This window comes from Enhydra lutris, unplaced genomic scaffold, assembly GCF_002288905.1.
Source record: "Enhydra lutris kenyoni isolate GAN:26980312 unplaced genomic scaffold, ASM228890v2 scaffoldscaffold25, whole genome shotgun sequence".
Classification (NCBI taxonomy): Eukaryota; Metazoa; Chordata; class Mammalia; order Carnivora; family Mustelidae; genus Enhydra; species Enhydra lutris.
The window spans coordinates 27,530,269-27,550,156 of record NW_019154109.1 but is presented as its reverse complement, the minus strand read 5'-3'; the positions used below and the strand labels follow the sequence as shown (position 1 = coordinate 27,550,156).

The following is a 19,888-nucleotide window of genomic DNA, read 5'->3' as shown; positions in this document are numbered from 1 at the left end:
TTTTTCCCTTTGCCTTTTTGATTTATTTTTGAAGTTTTTTTTAAGAAGTCTTTCTCTGCTTGTAGGCCACAAAGATGTTCTCCTGCATTTTTTTCTATTAACTGCATGGTTTACCTTTCACATTTAGATTTCTTAATACCTTTATTTATTATTTTTTAAAGATTTTATTTGTGTATTTGTGAGAGGGAGTGAGGTGAGGGGTAGAGGGAGAGGCATACTCCCTGCTGATAGGGAGCCTGATGGAGGACTCGATCCCAGGACGCCTGGATCATGACATGAGCTGAGGATAGAGGCTTAACTGACTGAGCCACCCATGTGCCCCAAGATTTCTTAATACCTTTTTTTAAAAAATTAAATTAAATTTTTAATTTTTAATTTTTAAAATTTTATTTATTTTTTTTTAAAGATTTTATTTATTTATTTGACAGAGATCACAAATAGGCAGAGAGGGAGGGAAGCAGGCTCCCTGCTGAGCAGAAATCGCGATGTGGGGCTCGATCCCAGGACCCTGATATGACCTGAGCCAAAGGCAGAGAGGCTTAACCCACTTAACCACCCGGGTCCCCGAATTTTTTATTTTTTAAAAGATTTTATTTATTTAGGGGCTCCTAGGTGGCTCAGTCGTTAAGTGTTTGCCTTTGGCTCAGGTTACGATCCCAGGGTCCTGGGTTTAAGCCCCACGTCAGGCTCCATGCTCCACAGGAAGCCAGCTTTCCCTCTCCTACTCCCCCTCCTTGTGTTTCTGCTCTTGCTTTCTCTCTCTATCAAATAAATAAGATCTCTCTCTCTCTCTCTTTTTTTTTTTTGTTTAAGATTTTATTTATTTGACAGAGAGACAGCACAGGTAGGCAGAGCAGCAGAGGGAAAGGGAGAAGCAGGCTCCTTGCTGAGCAGAGAGCCCAATATGGGGCTTGATCCCAGGACCCTGGGATCATGACCTGAGCCAAAGGCAGACGCTTAACCAACTGAGCTACCCAAGCATCCCTTCTTAATGCCTTTAGAGTCTACCTTACTGTGTGGTTTTAGTTAGGGATCTAGTCTTGATTTTCTCGAAGTGAACCAGTTTCTCCAGTTGTATCACCTTTGCAGTCATTCTGTTAAAGAATATCTTATGTTTGGTGGCGCCTTAGTCAAGTTATCTTTTATGTATCTCAGTTAAGTTTTGAAATTTTCTTTATATAGGCCCTGTACATTCCTTAGAAAATTAACTCCTAGGTATTTTATAATTGTTAAAGCTCTTGCAGGTGAAATCTTTTTTATTATATTTTTAAGTGATTATTCATACAATATTTTCATTGTGAAGTGTTTTTTTAATTGGTTTTTATGTGTGTTCCAAGTAGACAGCATGTCACCTTACAAAGGCACTTCTGTCTCTTCTATTTTAATACTTACTTCTTTTATTTCATTTTCTAGTATAATGATGTCGGCTAGAATTATAGAAAAGCAGTTACGTTTCTTATTTTGGACTTTAATGGTATTGTATTTAGTATTTCACCACTAAGTATGACATTGGCTATGCAATTATGCCTAGCTTTTTTTTTTTTTAAAGATTTTATTTATTTATTTGACAGACAAAGATCACAAGTAGGCAGAGAGGCAGGCAGAAAGAGAGGGGGAAGCAGGCTCCCTGTGGAGATGAGGGGCTCAATCCCAGGACCCTGGGATCATGACCTGAGCTGAAGGCAGAGGCTTTAACCACTGAGCCACCCAGGTGCCCTAGCTTTTTTTTTTTTTTTTAATGTTAAGAAATACCTTTTAAGAATCTGAGGTCACAAAGAGATTTGTATTGAGATCTACTAAATGTTAAAAGTCTTGGAAAATGTTGTCTTTATACATCTCTGTATTAACAATTCACCCATTAAGTAAAAGAAAATAGTCCTGTTCCTTTCAGTGTTTGTCTTTCTTTCAAAACATTTGGGACAAAGGTGGTGTTAATAAATGAAAAAGAAAAATAGTAAGAATTATTTGTTTTGAGTTTCTTATAAGACTAGTAAATTAGAGATTAGAGGAAAGGATATTGGCATTTTAACCTTAGTCTTATACCAAATGTTTGTATGGCTAGGAACCAAGTAAACAGCAAGTGTGTGGGAGGAAATATAGGAGCAGATCAGTGCTTCTCATCTTTAATATGAGAGGATGACTTAGGCATCCTCTGCAATTTGAATTATTTTTCCTCTTGTATTGATGGATAATGTTACTTTATCCACAGTCTCTTAGTACTCAGTATGTAAAGTTTCTAATACATCACACCTTTGCCTTGAAGTTTTCCTTGAATGTTTATCTGTTTGTGTATGGATCTTGCCTCTCTAAACCATTTTCTGTTCAAGAATTACATTCTTCTCCATGAACTTGTTTGTATTTTATTTTGCTGTAGGAGGAGTTGGATTTGTCTTCTCCTTCCCAGATGTCTCCCCTTTCTCTTTATGGTGAAAGCTCTCATAGTCCCTCCTCAGCAGAGCCCCTGAAAGAAGATAAGCCCATCGTTGGTCCTAGGAGCAAAACTGGTATGACTCCCATCTCCTATCTTCTGTTCTTTCTAATTTGGACTGAACTTAGGTTCCATTTTTTTAAAAGAAAATGTTGGATTATGTGCATGTTTATTAATCTGGCTTTTTGTTTTTAAACAAGTGGGCCTGTCTTCTTTGGTTGTATTGTGTTTATGGGTGAAAAATGCTCTAAAGTAGATATAGGCCTCATCATCTTCAGGAGAGAATTCAAGGATTCAGTTAAAGATATTGAATGTGAGGACCATTTGGTTGTGACATTTATTACCTCTTAATCTTCAGGCCTTATTAGTGATTTTAGCTATTCTCTACCAGTTCTAATATCCCAGAGCTGCAGTGTGGTCGTTCCAACGAAAATCATCATTTTGACCATCAGTGTGGTCAAAAAGGAAGGCTCATTTGACTTCCACAGTAAATAAGTCATGACGATGTAAGGTACAGCATGGTGCTATGGTTAGTGATACTGTGTTGTCTATTTGATTGCTAAGAGATTAGATCTTACAAGTTTTCATCACAAGAAAAAAAATTTGTAGCTGTGGTAGCAGATGTTAACTAGACTTCTTGTGGTAATCCTTTTGTGATACAAATATCAAATCATGTTGTACCCCTGAAATTAATATAATGTTATATGTCAATTATACCTCAAAAAAAGGGGTAGACCTCAGATGAAGGACTTTTCTTTAGTCCATTAAGTTATAGAGTAGCTAGGCTTAAACTCCGGGTAGGGACGGTTACTCAGAGGTCTAGATAATGTGTAGAAAAAGGTGTACCATAGAATCTGTTTTCTAGGAATTGCTTTCACAATGATCCGTGGTTTGTTTGGATTTTCTCCAGAAAATGGACTGACTCCAAAGAAAAAAATTCAGATGAATTCAAAACCTTCAATTCAGCCCAAGCCATTATTACTTCCAGCAGCACCCAAGACTCAGACAAACTCTGGCGTTCCAGCGAAAACCATCATTATTCAGACATTACCCACGCTTGTACCGTTGGCAAAGCAGCAGCCAATTATCAGCATACATCCTGCGCCCTCTAAAGGTACCTGCGTGGAACTGGAGGCTGCGTAGTTTAATTGGTGGCCACTAAGGCTTGTGTCATGTCATTTGTTTTAACTCAGGTTGTAATTTCTGAGCACAGGCTGGGTGCCAGTAATTGTCCTTGGTTTTTGTGGATTTGACAGATGACTAACAGGTGGTTCTTGTTCTAACAAGGAAGATAGCTATCCAGATGAATTATATCAGATACTTCTTTTTTCTTACAGTTTTTTTTTTTAAGATTTTATTTATTTATTTGACAAAGATCACAAGTAGGCAGAGAGGCAGGCAAAGACAGAGAGAGGAGGAAGCAGGCCTCTCGCTAAGCCGAGAGCCCAATGCGGGGCTCAATCCCAGGACCCCGGGATCATGACCTGAGCCGAAGGCAGAGGCCTTAACCCACTGAGCCACCCAAGCGCCCCTTTTCTTACAGTTTTAATGACGACAACACCTGTCAGGATGGTGGTTTTTTTTTTTTTTTTTTTTTTTAAAGATTTTCATTTATTTGACAGAGCACAAGTAGGCGGAGAGAGAGAGGAGGAAGAGGCAGGCTCCCTGCCGAGCCGAGAGCCCGATGCGAGGCTCGATCCCAGGACCCTGGGATCATGACCTGAGCCGAAGGCAGAGGCTTTAACCACTGAGCCACCCAGGCGCCCCAGGATGGTGGTTTTATATAACCACTTGTAATGAAGAAGAAAATCCAGGAAACTTTATTGGCACCATTCTATCCTGGGAGTTTTGTGTCCCTGAGCTCTTGTTTTTAAGTAGAGGTCAGTATGTAAATAGCGTTACGGGTCTATAGGTGAGTTTCAGTGATAGCATGAGGCTCTTCGTCCCTGCAGAGGCAGCATGCTTTAGTAAACATGGTCTTGAGTGAGGGTGTGAAGAAGAGTGCTCAACTCTTGTCTTCAGCTAAGAATATGTGCGTTTCTATATCGTGTCCACCAGATGGCCTCCCATCCTCAAGTCTACACGAATTGTAGTATTGAAAGAACATACTTGAGGATTTGGTGGTGCACAGATACAGGAATCATTTGCATGGGGAGATGTCTTAGGCAGATTATCTGTCATTCTCCTCATACTGATGTGTGTACACAGGAGTAAAGGAGAACCTGATCGATGTTCTTTCCCCGGATTTAGAGCTAGGTCTCATTGGTGTATGGATTGTAAACAAATGTTTCTTCTATGGCGATGTTTTCTAGCTCTAGATTGTCAGTTCCTTTCTTTGTAGCAAGAAGATCAAGTTTTAATGAGAGCAAGGTCATAAATTTGATTTCTAGTTAGTCTGTTAGTTTTGTTTTAGTGTAAGGTCATGGACAATATAACATTGATAAAGAGAAGAACTAGGTGGGAGATTGGACGAGTCAGTGAAAAATCTATCAAAGTCTACCAGAACCCTAGACAAACCTGGAATACCAGCCCTTTCTGTACAGAGTCAGAACTGCTGCTTTTTTCATGTGAAAAATAGCAGTCTGATAGAAGAGGTGTTCTTGTGGTCTGTGAATGGATGTTAAGTGTTCATAACTTGAAATAAAATGTAAGATTTATTGTATGTGTGGACTTTTCTCAGGATAGTCTCCAAAACTTTCATCAGGATCTCAGAAGGGTCTGTGTCTTCCCAAAGGCTAAGAATGAATGAATGAATGGATTTATTTTTTAATAATTTTATTTTATTTTTTCAGTGTAAGGCTAAGATTTTAAACTTGTGAAGAACCTCATTATGGTTTCCATAAGTTCTTAAAACACAAGTGTAAAAAGCGAAAGCCGGACATTAATATGACTAGTGTGTGAAGCAAGGGGTATTCCTGAGAATTTGCTCTTAGCAGACCATGTTCAAGTGATAGAAGACAAACCATTCTTTTCTGAGCAGTTTATCATGTTCAGAAACCCAAGTCATACGTTATTCAGAACGTCCGCGCCTGCCCATTTTCTGAAGATAGTATTTATGTTTGCTAGTATAAGGCACTTGTGTGTTTTTCTAGTACAATCCAGAGAGTTGGTGTTATTATAACATACAGATTTAAGTGTATGTCTTCCATTTATTTGAAATAAAGTGGTAGAGGGGAAATACAGGAGAGGCATTTTATAGTTAATCAATGTAAGTGTCAGTAGTAAATACTTTACTATTAAAAAAGAAGTTATTTTTATAGGATTAAGTTCACATTCTCTAACTTGGAAGTAAAGCCCACCACGGTTTGGCTCCAGTTTCATTTTCTAACTTTACATTATAATCACTCCTTTTTATAAACCCAACTTCCTCTTCGAGCCCAACCAGTCTGGCCACTGTCCCTTGAAGTCTCTCATTTTTTCTAGTTTCTTGGCTTAAACCATTCTGTCTGCCTGAAATAACTTCTGTAACTTAAGTCCTGTACATCTATTAATGCTGTTAGGAGAAGTGCAGGTGAGAGATGATGAAAGCCCGGTGTGTCTGTGAAAGTGGAGAGCCAGGATAGAGGGTGCGGAGGTTAAAAAGTGCAGAATCGCAAGCTTGGCAGTTGGATGCTTTGGAAAGGGGATGAAGGATAGAGAGGAATGTGTCCTATGTCTTGGGCTTGTCGGGTAGATGATAGCGCAAATCATTGAAATGGAGGATGGAGGTAAACCAACTTGCCTCAGGTCATTCTGCTCCTGAGAGGTAGAGGCAGAACTGGACCCCGGGTGGTCTGGCTCAGCGTCTGTGCAATTGGTCATGCTACTAGATTTCCTCTAAAAGAAGGTGCAGATGTGCTCCTTGATCTCCAGAATTCTAATTGGGGAGTTAACATATTTACAAAAATAAATAACAGTGACCGTGAGAACTAATGAGTTAATAATATGTGTAGTGCCCTTACAGAAGCTGTTACTATACAGAAATGGAAATTAATAATAGTAAATAATAGCTATCATTGAAGTTCTTGCTGTGTGGCACTGTTGTGTTTAAGTGCCTTATCTTATTTAATCATTACACTGGCTCTGAGAATAGGTACTATTATTGTCTTCATTTTATAGACGAGAACATTGAGACACAGGAATCATTTACCCCAAGTCACACAGCTATGTTATTTTAGACAAAGTAGGCATTCAATAAATGTTTGATACATAGTTTGAAGCCTTTGAAGAAAGTTGAAAAGGAAGAATGCCTGTCACACTCAGTGAGTCATACAGAGTCAGAAGTATTCAGCATTGAATCTAGCCGTGTTCCATTCAGGGGGATTACCTGTAAGGTAAGGACGTACCATTAAGGGTGGACACAGCATTAAGGTATGTCATGTCTGAAAGGATTCTGCGCATGCTGCAATGGATAAATAGCCTATGGTTTTCCTTTCTGACTCCCTTTTGTCCTTTTCATACTAGGGGCAGTAGTTCTTGTGTTCAGCTGCTAACTGTTTAAGGCCCAGAACAGTGCTTTGCAATGTGTTCTGTGATCCCGGAGCATCTAGCGGGCCAGTGTTTAGCAAGTCACCACAAGAGTTTTTTGTTTTCTTGAACATGTTATAATAGAAGTTTCTCCCTATTCTGTCTTGGCATGCCTAGAATATTTAGAGGATCCTAGAGTTAGATGCTGCTAGGTAATTTGAGGATAGTTGTGCACCATGGGATGTTCATCATAGAAAACAGGAGGCAGCGGTGGCCTGGTAGGACTGGGAGCCACTTGGGTACACAGACCCTGCCTCTGTGTTGCCCCATCTCCCTCACTCCATGAGGCAGTTCTCTCAGCAAGGAGGTGGTGATAACTACGCAATGGACAATATAGACTTGGGTTACTTTTCTAAATTAGTTTTAAGAAATAGCGCAAAGCCATTTGCATGTGTTAACTGCAGCTAGAAGTATGATCATTTCTTTGAAATGTTTAATTCTTTACTTTTACCACCTCCTCTGCTCTTTGGAATAATCCCAAAGTTCACTGAGCAATATTTCATTTTGGGATCTTTTTTTTTTTGAGATTTTATTTATTTATTTGACAGAGAGAGATCAAAGTACGCAGAGAGGCAGGCAGAGAGAGAGAGGAGGAAGCAGGCTCCCTGCCAAGCAGAGAGCCCTATGCGGGACTCGATCCCAGGACCCTGAGATCATGACCTGAGCCGAAGGCAGAGGCTTAACCCACTGAGCCACCCAGGCGCCCCCGTTTTGGGATCTTTTTATTGTAATCTTTAAACTGAGAAGATGTGGAACACTGCTTCCCATAATGCTCTTCTCAGAGTATTGGTTTAACTCAGTCGCTCCCACACTACAGACTGTGTACCCCAGGGTATGGGTGGTGGGAATAGTAGCCTTTGGCATTTTGCAAGGCCTCTGCAAACCCATATACTGACAGGCATTTTCTGTAGCCTGAATAATTTGTTTTATATATTTTTGTACTCCTATTTTTAAAATTTTTGTGGCTATAGTTCAGATTAGTAAACTACAAATTTATTTTAAATTGTTACTAGGTTTTTGCTGTGATTGTTTTTTTGAGTAATGTGGGTCTCGAACTCATGACTCTGAGATCAAGCCATGAGCCGAGATCAAGAGTCTCAGCCTGACAGAGCCACCCAGGTGCCCCTGATACTAAGTTCTTTTTTTTTTTTTTTTAAAGATTTTATTTATTTATTTGACAGACAGAGATCACAAGTAGGCAGAGAGGCAGGCAGAGAGAGAGAGGGAAGCAGGCTCCCCACTGAGCAGAGAGCCTGATGCAGGACTCGATCCCAGAACCCTGAGATCATGACTTGAGCTGAAGGCAGAGGCTCTAACCCACCGAGCCACCCAGGCGCCCCTGTTACTAAGTTCTTAATAGCCGTTTCTCATGTATTTTCTCAGTCCTGAAACTGAAAGGACAGCCATGATCATCTTGGGTGACCATGATACTTTTTGATATTAAAGAAGAGTGGTCACTTGGTTTAAGGTTTACATAATGATGAGCGTGTCTTCTTCTAGTACCAAATTGTACTTTCTTTTCTTTTTTTTTTTTTTAAGATTTTATTTATTTGAGGGGGCGCCTGCGTGGCTCAGTGGGTTAAAGCCTCTGCCTTTGGCTCAGGTCACGATCCCAGGGTCCTGGGATCAAGCCCCACATCGGGCTCTCTGCTCAGCAGAAGGGCTGCTTCCTCCTCTCTCTCTGCCTGCCTCTCTGCCTACTCTCTCTCTGTCAAATAAATAAAATCTTAAAAAGAAAAAAAAAAGATTTTATTTATTTGAGAGAGTATGGCAGTGTAAAAGCGAGTGGGGGAGGAGCAGAGCAAGAGAAAATCTTAAGCAGACTCCCTCCTGAGCTTGGTACTCTACACGGGGCTTAGTCTCATGACCCTGAGATCATGACCTGAGCCGAAATCAAGAGTCGAGAGCTTAACCAACTGAACCACCCAGCATCCCCTGGACTGTAATTTCTTTTTTTTTTTTTCTTTTTTATTTCTTTTCAGTGTTCCAGAATTCATTGTTTATGCACCACACCCAGTGCTCCATGCAGTACGTGCCCTCCATAATACCCACCACCAGGCTCACCCGACCCCCATCCCCTCCCCTCCCCTCCCAAACCCTCAGTTTGTTTCTCAGAGTCCACAGTCTCTCATGCTTCGTCTCCCCACTCCAATTTCCCTCAACTCTCTTCTCTCCATCTCCCAGTGTCCTCCATGTTATTCCTTATGCTCCACAAGTAAGTGAAACCGTATGATAATTGACTTACCCTGCTTGACTTACTTCACTCAGCATAATCTCTTTCAGTCCCATCCATGTTGATACAAAAGTTGGGTGTTCATCTTTTCTGATGGAGGCATAATACTCCATTGTATATATGGACCATATCTTCTTTATCCATTTGTCCACTGAAGGGCATCTTGGTTCTCTCCACAGTTTGTTGACTGTGGCCATTGTTGCTATGAACACTGGGGAACAGATGGCCCTTCTTTTCACTCCATCTGTATCTTTGGGGTAAATACCTAGTAGGCAATTGCAGGGTCATAGGGAAGCTCTATTTTTAATTTCTTAAGGAATCTCCACACTGTTTTCCGAAGTGGCTGCACCAGCTTGCATTCCCACCAACAGTGTAAGAGGGTTCCCTTTTCTCCACATCCTCTCCAACACATGTTGTTTCCTGTCTTGCTAATTTTGGCCATTCTAAGTGGTGTAAGGTTGTACCTCAATGTGGTTTTGATTTGAATCTCCCTGATGGCTAATGATGATGAACATTTTTTCACGCATCTGTTAGCCATTTGTATTAGACTGTAATTTCTTAATAATGAGTGTTATTAAGAAACCTTACACCTGGTCATGAGCTTTTTATTTTATATGTTTATTTGAATATTTGACCTAAGCATATTTATATCTGCTTATGAGTCATCTCCTCATTTAAATGTTTTTATTTCATAAAAGAAGTTTTTCCGGGGGAAAAAAGATAAAAATGTTTAGAGATCACTTTTGTCCAAATAAATTACACATATTAAAAATCTATGAAGTTAACTTTTTTATGTGGAATAAAATGCTGTTAACTAAACTCTAGTTTTAGTGTGCTTTTTGGGGCCATGTGAAACATAAAGACTTTGATTTTATAGAAGGGACTTTTTTTTTTAAAGCTAAGACAGGTGTTCTTAACAAACAGGTGTTTCAAAGTATTATTTAGATTTTTAGTTTTTCTTGATCCTTTGAAATACCAAGCTGAATTTTACGTGGGTCGTGTTACACTGGCTGAAAGTAGAATGCTTTTTTTTTTTCCTGCCTTGAAGAAGAATTATAAATATTTATGTAATTGTAGTTGCTGGTTACTGTAGTACCTTTTTTTGCTGGATAGGCCCAAGCAGCTGTGGATGCTGGGGGAGGCTTTCAGCACCTTGTAAAATTGGCCAGATCTGAAAGGAAGCATTCAGTAGGCAAGTGAGATTTCTAAAAGACCAGAGTTCTGAGTCATGGGAGTCTTCTTTAGGTTAATGATACTAAGTCTCCTCAGATTAGTGTAATTTAAAAAACAATGTTAAATGTGGAGATTTCAGAAAAAGATTTAGAGGCCGTTTTGTGTGTTTAGGGGGAGTTGGTATTATCTACAGATAATTTTAAGTTACAGATTTGTCTCCTGTGCTTGTTCACTGTGAGCTCATTTCAAATGGTTTTAATGTTTGTTCGTTTGTTTTAAGATTTTCTTTATTTATTTGACACAGAGAGAGAGAGAGATCACAAGTAGGCAGAGCAGCAGGCAGCGAGAGGGGGAAGCAGGGTCCCTGCTGAGCAGAGAGCCTGATGTGGGGCTCAATCCTAGGACCCTGAGATCATGACCAGAGCCAAAGACAGAGTCTTAACCCACTGAGCCACCCAGGTGCCCCTCAGTGTTTTTTTTAATAAGGACATTGTGAACAACTTCATAAAAAAAAGTATATTTTTAATTGAAGTATAATTAACATAGCGTTATTAGTTTCGGGTGTACAGTGTAATGACTGAACAATTCTGCTCGTGACTCAGTGCTCATCGCAGTAAGTGTCACTCTTCATCCCCTTCGTTTCACCTGCCCACCTCCCTGCTGGCAACCACCAGTTCTCTTTAAGAGTCTGGGTTTTGGTTTTTTTAATTTTTTGTTTCTATTTTTTTAGAGACGAGAGTATGACTGGGCAGTGGGGCAAGGGCGGCAGAGGGAGAGGGAAAGAGAGAATCCCAGGCAGGCCCCACACCCAACTTGGAGCCTGACACAGCTCGTTCTCATGGCCCTGAGATTACAACTCCAGCTGAGAGCGAGAGTCTGACGCTTAGATGACTGAGCCGCCTAGGTGTCCTTGGAGTCTGTTTTTGTTGTTGTTTGTCCCTTTTCTCTGTTCATTTGTTTCTTAAATTCCACATATGTTTGTCTTTCTTGGACTTATTTCACTTAGCATAAAAGTGTCTAGATCCATCCGTGTTTTTGCAGATGGCAAGATCTCATCTTTTTTACAGTGCAATAGTATTCCATTGCTTATATAGGCCGCCTGTTCTTTATCCATTCATCAGTTAGTGGATACTTGGGATGCATCCGTATCTTGGCTTTGGGAGATATTACTGCAAGTTTTAACATTTTTGATATTTGTAGTCCCTGGGCTGCCACATATTGAGTCACCAAATCTCCATTTGTATATTTTTGGTGCTGTATTTCTAAATCCTGTTAATTTAAAATATGTGGCTCTCAGTGTTCAGGATAAAAGATTCATTATTTATAATATGAAAAATACTTCTTGGCGCTCATAAATTTCCGTGGTTGATAGAGAAATCTATGTGTAACTCAGCAAGTTTGACATGAATATAGTTGAGAAAAAATGTGGACATACATTGTTCATGATAACTTCATAGGAAACAAATGTAGTTGGTATCATTAAAAACAAAACATCGGAAGTCGCTGTGCGTGTGTGCTGCTGTTGATTATGTTTTAATTGGTGGTTTTAAATGCCCTCAGTGTCCTCCTCCTCTTGTATCCGCAGAAGAGACCTAAATGTTAAACACTGTCCTTTGTCATAGTGGTCACGCACACTCTGACTCCTTTCCTGTTTCCTCCACCGCAGGTCCGACCGTCGTGCTTTCTCAGCCTGCGGTCGTACAACTTCAGGCTCCTGGAGTTCTGCCCTCTTCTGCCCCAGTCCTTGCTGTCGCCGGGGGAGCCACACAACTACCTAATCACATGGTGAATGTGGTGCCGGCCCCTGTGGCAAACAGCCCAGTGAATGGAAAACTAGCAGTGACTAAACCTGTCCTACAAAGTACCATGAGAAGCGTGGGCTCGGATGTGAGTGGCGCGACTTCGTGCTTTATCATGCGTGACTGAAAAAGACAACAAGGACAAAATCACACTGTTTTGTTTTTGTTGCCTTGTTTTTGCTTTTTGGAGTTTTTGTCATCTTGCCTTGGCAAATTATCACGTCAGAATCTAAGTGAAAAGGTTTTAGAAAGTCTGAAGTTGTTTGATGAAAAGTGATGTTTGCGTACTTTCCTCTGTAACTCCTTCTTTCAAGCCCTCCTCGCATTCTGCAAGGCTCTCCCCAACCCAGTCAGACACTAGTATTTTCCAAGACTCTTTCATGTCTCCTGATTGAAATGTTTTTGGCAGTTCCCAGATAAGAGCCTATAGACTATTTTTTTGTCAGGATTTACATTTACCTTCTCTCTTGATTTATTGAAGGGTTTTCACCACTGCCAAATGATGACTTGCTACTCTTAGGAGCTCTCTTAATGATTAGTTGGTATTTTCCCATCTTTGCAAATCCTCAGATTTTCTAGCACATTTTAGGTTTATTTATTTATTTTTTTTATAATTTACAAATCACAGAAAGTTTCCTAAGACCCGTCTTCCTCAAAGCCAGTTATAGCATTTGCCAGCTAACTTTTGCTTTCTTTAAAAGTGATACAAAAATATCTCATGTATTAAGTAGTAATTGAACATTATAGGCTTAAAGTTTAACGAAGTTAAAGTCAAATAATCACTTTGACAGTGGATTCTCCTAAACTGTTAGTGGGAAGGCAAACCCATATGTGTTTTCTTTAAAATAAAAGTAGATATTCTTGGTTGTTAATATTGCTACTCTACCTTTTCTTTAGGTATTGCAAAATACTTTTAAAATTTTGTGCCTTATTATAATCTGTCGTACCATGATTTATTAACTAGCATGTTAGTAGCCCAGTAGTGAAATTGCTCCATTGTTGCATAAACACAACTAAGTAATGTCCATTCAGCAGTATTTTAAAGACCCATAACAAAGGAATACTATCTGATGAAAACAGAACATTGAAGATCTCCAGTAATTCCCATAGTTTCCGTAGGTTTTGAAAACTGTGTGTGTTCAGACATGGAAGAAAATTTAGTGTCGAATGAGAATACACATGGATAGTACAGAATTAGCCTTGACTGTTAAAGTTCGTTTATTTTGAGGACTAGAGAAGGTTAAGCATAGTGGTTATGGCATAATAGGCACTAAAACACAGTATGGGCTTCAGTTGAGGATGAAATTGTACGGTGCTGGGATTTGCTTAAAATACTCTGGGGCAGGGGGCAAGGAGCACAGGATGGAGGAAACAAGATTGGCAAAATGTTGGTGATCATTAAAGTTGGGCGTAATCTTTCTCTCCTTTTGGTGTGTGGGAAAATTTCCACAATAAGTAAATAACAACAAAAGTCCAAAAATATCCTGCGCTATTTTCGACTAAAAAGTTATACAGCCAATAAAAGAAAGAGTATGTTTTTCACAGGAGACTGAGATAGCTAAGAATGATGAAAGAGAGTATTTTTTAAATGATCCTTTAAAATTTCCTTTTAATCCTCTTTAAGTTATGAATTTGAATATTTGTTCTGTGATACTCCCAAACGCAACTGGCAATAGAAAATATTCAAAGTTGTCTTTTTATTTTTAAAGATTCCTCTGTTTATCTGAGAGAGCGAGAATGTGCATGCTGATACAGTGGAGAGGGGCACAGGGAGAGGGAGAGGGAGACTATCAAATGGACTCCCCACCGAGCATGGAGCCTGATGCAGGGCTCGATTCCACCACCCTGAGATTATGACTTAAGCCAAAACCGAGAGTCGGGAGTTCGACCCAGGAGCCCCTCAAAGTTGTCTTTATATCATGTTAGGACATTTAAAATATTTATTATGAAATATCTTAGACATGAAAAAAGGTAAAGACTTATTAGAACTTAAAAAAATATAGATCGACAGTATGTCACAGTTGTTAAATTATTCACATAGTGTTAGTTTGTATTCTTGGCTTTCTAACATCCGATTGTGGGACAGTCCAGAGGCATATGGCTAGGATAGGGAAGATGTCTTGAAACGATGTTCTAGTAGAGGAATGGTTTAAGGGTTGGAATGACTCCATGAACCAGAAGAGAACACTGAGCATAGGTCTGGGAGCTGATTCCAGGACGTGAAGGTTGATGTGTAGAAAACAGGATGATTGTTCTGGGTTGTTCCAGAGAACTCAGCTAGAATAGGTGCAGATACATTATAGAAAGGTTTTGTCTCATCCTAAAATTCTTTGATCGTGTCATTACATTTAAAAACAGGAGGAGGGGGACGCCTGGGTGGTTCAGTTGGTTAAGCATCTGCCTTCAGCTCAGGTTATGATCACAGGGCCCTGGGATTGAATCCTGTATGGGGCTCCCTGCTCAGCAGGGAGCCTGCTTCTCCCTCTGCTTCCTCCTCTGCTTTCCACTCGTCCTGCTTGTGTTCTGTCTCTTTCTCTCTGACAAATAAGTAAAATCTTAAAAAAAAAAAAAAAAAAAAAGCAGGAGGAAGCCTTTTTTTTCTTCTAGGCTAATATCTGAATAATGAGCATCTGTAATGTTGGCACTCATCATTGTATTCTACAGACCCATTTTGTAATCTCTGAACATTTCAATTAATTATTTGTTGAACAGACGTTTGCCATAAGTTCCTTGGTGTGAAAGAATTTTTTTTTTTTAAGATTTTATTTATTTATTTGACAGAGAGATCACAAGTAGGCAGAGAGGCAGGCAGAGAGAGAGGAAGGGAAGCAGGCTCCCTGCTGAGCAGAGAGCCCCATGTGGGGCTCAATCCCAGGACCCTGGGATCATGTCCTGAGCAAAGGGAGAGGCTTTAACCCACTGAGCGACCCAGGCGCCCTGAAAGAACATGTTTGTTCTGCTCTTGCATCAGTAAATTATTCTGATAAAGTCTCAGTCAACATTGAACTGGGGGATGTGTGAGATGCAAAAGTATAGGCCTGACAGGCATCATCTTTTTTTTTTTTGAACCAATATTTATTGGTTACCATTGTTATTACTTTCCAGAGTTTAGAGTTGACAATATTATAGAAGAGAGATTTCACCTACTGTGTGTCTAGTGCAAGAGACCTAGAGGTGATTAGAGTAAATTTCTAGTCAACGTGCATTAAGGTTTTGTGCTTATTTTTCCCTGGCCAGCACATCAGGAAGTGAGCCAGGTCTTTTCAGTATGAGTTCTCTGGTCGAGGTTTTGACTTAATGTTTATTTCAAGTAAAGAAACATCAGTCTGTCCTATCAGCTGGCCAAGCCGCTCAGGAACCCAAAGAAAATTTGTTGCAGAAGGAGCTGCAGGAAACTTTGATCTGCTGGTATAGTCTCCTGTGTTAAAACTTGGTTGACCTTAATAGTGCACATGTTTGTTAGACTCAAGTCCTATTAAATTATGATAAATTTGAAGTAGTATAAATTCTGGATTCAAAATGGCCAAAAAGAAAAATTTTTCATTATGTGCTTTTTGTGCTTTTGAATCAAAAGCCTGGTGAAAAAGCTGTAATTCAGCAGAAGAAAGCATATCAGTCTTTCGTGGCTTTATAATGCTGACATGGCTTCTTTTTCCTACCTTTTTTGTTCTTTCATTTGGCTAGTTTCACTCTCTAGAGGCCTGCTACTGCCCTGAGTAGCGTTTTTTGCATACCAGATTCCGCAGACTGCATTCAGTGCCACATTTTCTGTTATGAAACAGTTTGCCTGGTTCAAATTATAATCTCACTCTTCCTGTCTTTTGCTGGTAAATCTGTTCTGTTTAACTCTTGGAAACCTTACCTAAGTTTTCAAGAAATATAGTTGGTTTTTGGCTCTGATCGTGATGGAAAAAATGAACATGGTCTCTCATTTCAGTGTAGAAATTCTCTTATTTCTCAGTAAAAGGCAATCTTAGAACTGCAAAGTTGCCTTCGTAGGAGAGGGTGCGTATCTTTCTTTAAAGAGCTATTGAATGTTGTCAGACATCAAACCACAGACTTGAACGTAGGCAGACTATTCGTTTATTTATTTTTTTAAAGATTTTATTTATTTATTTAACAGAGAGAGAGAGAGAGAGACCACAAGTAGGCAGAAAGGCAGGTAGAGGGGGAGGGGGAAGCAGGCTTCCCGCTGAGCAGAAAGCCCAATGCGGGGCTCGATCCCAGGACCCTGCGATCATGACCTGAGCCGAAGGCAGAGGCTTTAACCCACTGAGCCACCCAGGCCCCCCTAGGCAGAGTATTTGGATCTGCATTGCTATAACTACTACTCTGTACCCATCATAATTCCATAAAGTTCATGAAACATTATGGCCCCGGTTTTAGGGCTATGGAGTTACATTGATGTTGTTATTTTGGGGGGATAAAAGACCAGGGGAAAACAGGTGGGGAAATGATATTCTACGTCCTCCGCGGCGGACCAAGGTGGAGCCCAAACCCTTAATGGAAGTCAGTAGGTGGTGACAATGGAAAGAAAATGATCAGGAGCTAGGTCAGAATTAGAAATACCAGATGGGAGGCTGATCAAGGGTACAAGGTTTGCTGACAGGAGGCCTCAGGCCTTCTTCTCAGTCCATTCACCCCATTAAGCATCTTACAAACCCTTTATTCTTGCACTGTTCTGATTCTTTACTTACTGACCTCGATCCCTCCCAACCCAGTCCCTAGCCCTTGGGAGTCCCTGTCCTGGTCACTAAAGCCAACATGAGAAGCTGGGGCCAGGGGGATCCTTTTCCACCTGCCTGCAGGTATTAGAAATAGTGTGAAGGGGATCCCTTTGGCATACTAAACGGAACCTTGTTAATTTCTTTTCTCTGGAGACAGTGCTCGTTCGGCTCAAGATTTCAAGTATTGTTAGTACTTTGAGCGTGGAGGTGATGTGATCTGGGACCAGACGGGACCAGTACACACAGTGTTCCTTTATGGCTGTGCAGGAGGGCTGAGTTTTGGGAGTCTAGCACTTCTCCAGCGAGCAGTGAGCAAGTTTCCTCATTGTCCAGAGGAAGACATTACCTCATCTCACAGGGTTTTTTGCTGGAAACACAGCCCTGAGAAAGGGCCTGGGTAAAGAGCGGTTAGGGCCTTGTATTCTTGGCATGCCCAGGAAGATGTATAGCAGCAGGACTCCCAAGAGACCCCTGGAGAAGTATCTTTCAAGAAAAATATGCATCTAAAATAATTCGTTTACAGTGCAAAACAATGCAGAGAAACCCTTAGAAAGATGAAGAGTGCCTGCGTTCTCTTTCGGGAGAAAAAAAAAAAAAGTGTTGTTTCTAATGACACTTAAGCTGCTTATTTTATCTCTAACACCCAAGAGTAAGTCCTCTGTTAGGTCCAAGTAGGAGTGAATATCCATCCTTAAATGGTGCGGCCAGCCTAGATCTAAGAAGATGAAGAATGAATAGATACTTTTCAGTGATGGAATTCTTTAATAACAAAGACATTGAGATCGTGATGTTTCTTTAGGCTTTAAAGTAGAGGAATCCATCAGAACCAGTTCAGCAGAAAGGATTTGGAGGACTCAAAAGATATCCAGATTTTAGTAAAATATTACTTCTGTGCTGATTACTTTTCTGGCTTTGCTGCTACCAGGGACTGTGCAAATCAAAGAAAAACGTGCTTTGTTAAAATACTTGTAGTTTCTCTTTGAGGCTTTAAAAAATTTATCTTGAATAAGGACTTTGGCAAGTAATTTCATTTGTGGTTACAGTAGCTTTGGAAAGGGAAGTGAGCAGAAGGTGGTTTTATTCCCCCTCTAGGTTCTATTGTATTAGGTTAGATTTCTGTCCCGGCACCTGGAGCATTCTTCTGTATTTTTCAGCTTAGCATCTTGATAAGGTTAATAAATAATTATTCTTAAAGGGATCCTGATTTTTTTTTTTTAAAGATTTTATTTATCTGACAGAGACAGACACAGCGAGAGAGGGAACACAAGCAAGGAGAGTGGGAGAGGGAGAGGCAGGCTTCCTGCAGAGCAGGGAGCCCAGGGAGCCCGATGCAGCGCTCAATCCCAGGACCCAGGGATCATGACCTGAGCCAAAGGCAGACGCTCGACGCCTGAGCCACTCAGGCGCCCCGGGATCCTGATTTCTATCTTCACAAATGATTAACACTTAATTCTCTTTTCTCTGATTTCCCTTCCTGCATCCTGTCCCTGAGGATAGTCCTTCCATGTCACAGATGAGTATAGCCACTCGGTCCCCCTGCCCAGAAGCAGTCGTTGTCACTCATTTTTTGTGCCTCTGTCCTGAGACAGTTCCTTAATGTGATTCTGGTTTTAGCCATTTACCTGTTCTACAGAAGTGGTAACGAGCATGTCCATTCTGTCCTGCACCTTGCTTTTCTCATTTGGTATATCTTAGGGAACTCTCTGGATCAGTACATGAACATTTTTCTTTTTCTTTAATAGTTGCGGGGTAGTCTGTTTCATGTAGGCATCATAATTACTTAAGACTTTTGAAGGTTTTTTCTTTGTAAGCATTCCTCCATCAAGTAACTTGGTACTTAATGTTGTTTATGTGCAAGGATATCTGTAGGAGACATTTCAGGACTGTTCTAAGAGAGTCAGAAGGTAGGTAGTTTTTTGATATTAATAAATATAGTTAAATGGGCCACCATTGGGGTAGTAGTTTTAATTCATCCTTCCACTTTGAGTGTGTGAGAGTGCCAGTCATGGGGCTACTCAGAGCCTTCTATGGACGGTGTCTCCACAGAGAGTTCCCCTTTTCCTTACGTCACCCCTTTCCTTGCATAATCGTTTATAATACTGGGTATGTGCATTTGTCTGGAGAGAGAGAGTCTATAGCTTCCTGGGTAATTTTTTTAGTAGCTTGTTGAGATAAAATTCACACACCATTGAGTTCTAAAATTTAGTGGTTTTCAGTATATTCACAGAGTCATGCTGCGATCACTGCTATCTAATTCCAGAATGTTCTCATCACCCTAAAAAGAAGCTCCATACCCATTAGCAGTCATTCCTGTTCTGATCTTTTCCCCAGCCCTGGCAACCACAAGTCTGCATTCTGTTTGTATGGAATTGCCTATTCTGGACATTTGACGTCAGTAGAATTATCCAGGGTGGCCGTTTGTGTATGACTTCTTTTACTTAGCACAATGTTTTTCAAGGTCCATTCAAATCATAACATGTATCAGTACTTACTCCTTTTTATTGCCAAATGATTTCCCATTGTTTGGCTGGATGGCGTTTTGGATTATTCATTTACCAGTTAATGGGGATTTGGGTGGTGGCTACTTTTTGGCTATTAGGAATAATACTGCTTTGAACATTCATGTGTAAGTTTTCATAGTCTTTTTGAAACCCTTTTTAATATAGAGAGTATTTACACATCAGTGAGAAAAATGCAAGTTAACCCAACAAATAGGACAAAATATATGAATAGATAATTCACAAAAGAGAATGGCAGGTTTTTCAGGAAGGTATCAGTGGCTCTGTATTCTTGAATGGGGTATGCCCTCTGAAAGATTACTATTTTAAAATATGTGAAAGAATATTAATTATTAATAGATGAGAACTTTTGACTGGTTAAAAAATGCTATTCAGGGATTAAGTATCATGGTTAATATTTTCTGTGGCTCTTATCTCCCCTTGCTACTATGAGTTCTAAAGAAAAGTATCTGTATGTCTTTTTTTTTTTTTTGAAGATTTTATTTATTTGACAGAGAGCACAA

General features: G+C 40.1%; 1 protein-coding gene across 1 annotated transcript in view; it reads left to right on the top strand.

Annotated features, from left to right (window-relative positions):
* LOC111151136 (activating transcription factor 6) overlaps positions 1-19,888 on the top strand; it is a 212,434-nt gene that overhangs the window by 23,260 nt on the left and 169,286 nt on the right. Inside the window, exons 5-7 of the mRNA XM_022508923.1 lie at positions 2,375-2,504; positions 3,339-3,542; positions 12,007-12,227. Of these exons, the coding sequence (XP_022364631.1) occupies positions 2,375-2,504; positions 3,339-3,542; positions 12,007-12,227 (555 nt within the window). The remainder of the gene's footprint in view (positions 1-2,374; positions 2,505-3,338; positions 3,543-12,006; positions 12,228-19,888) is intronic.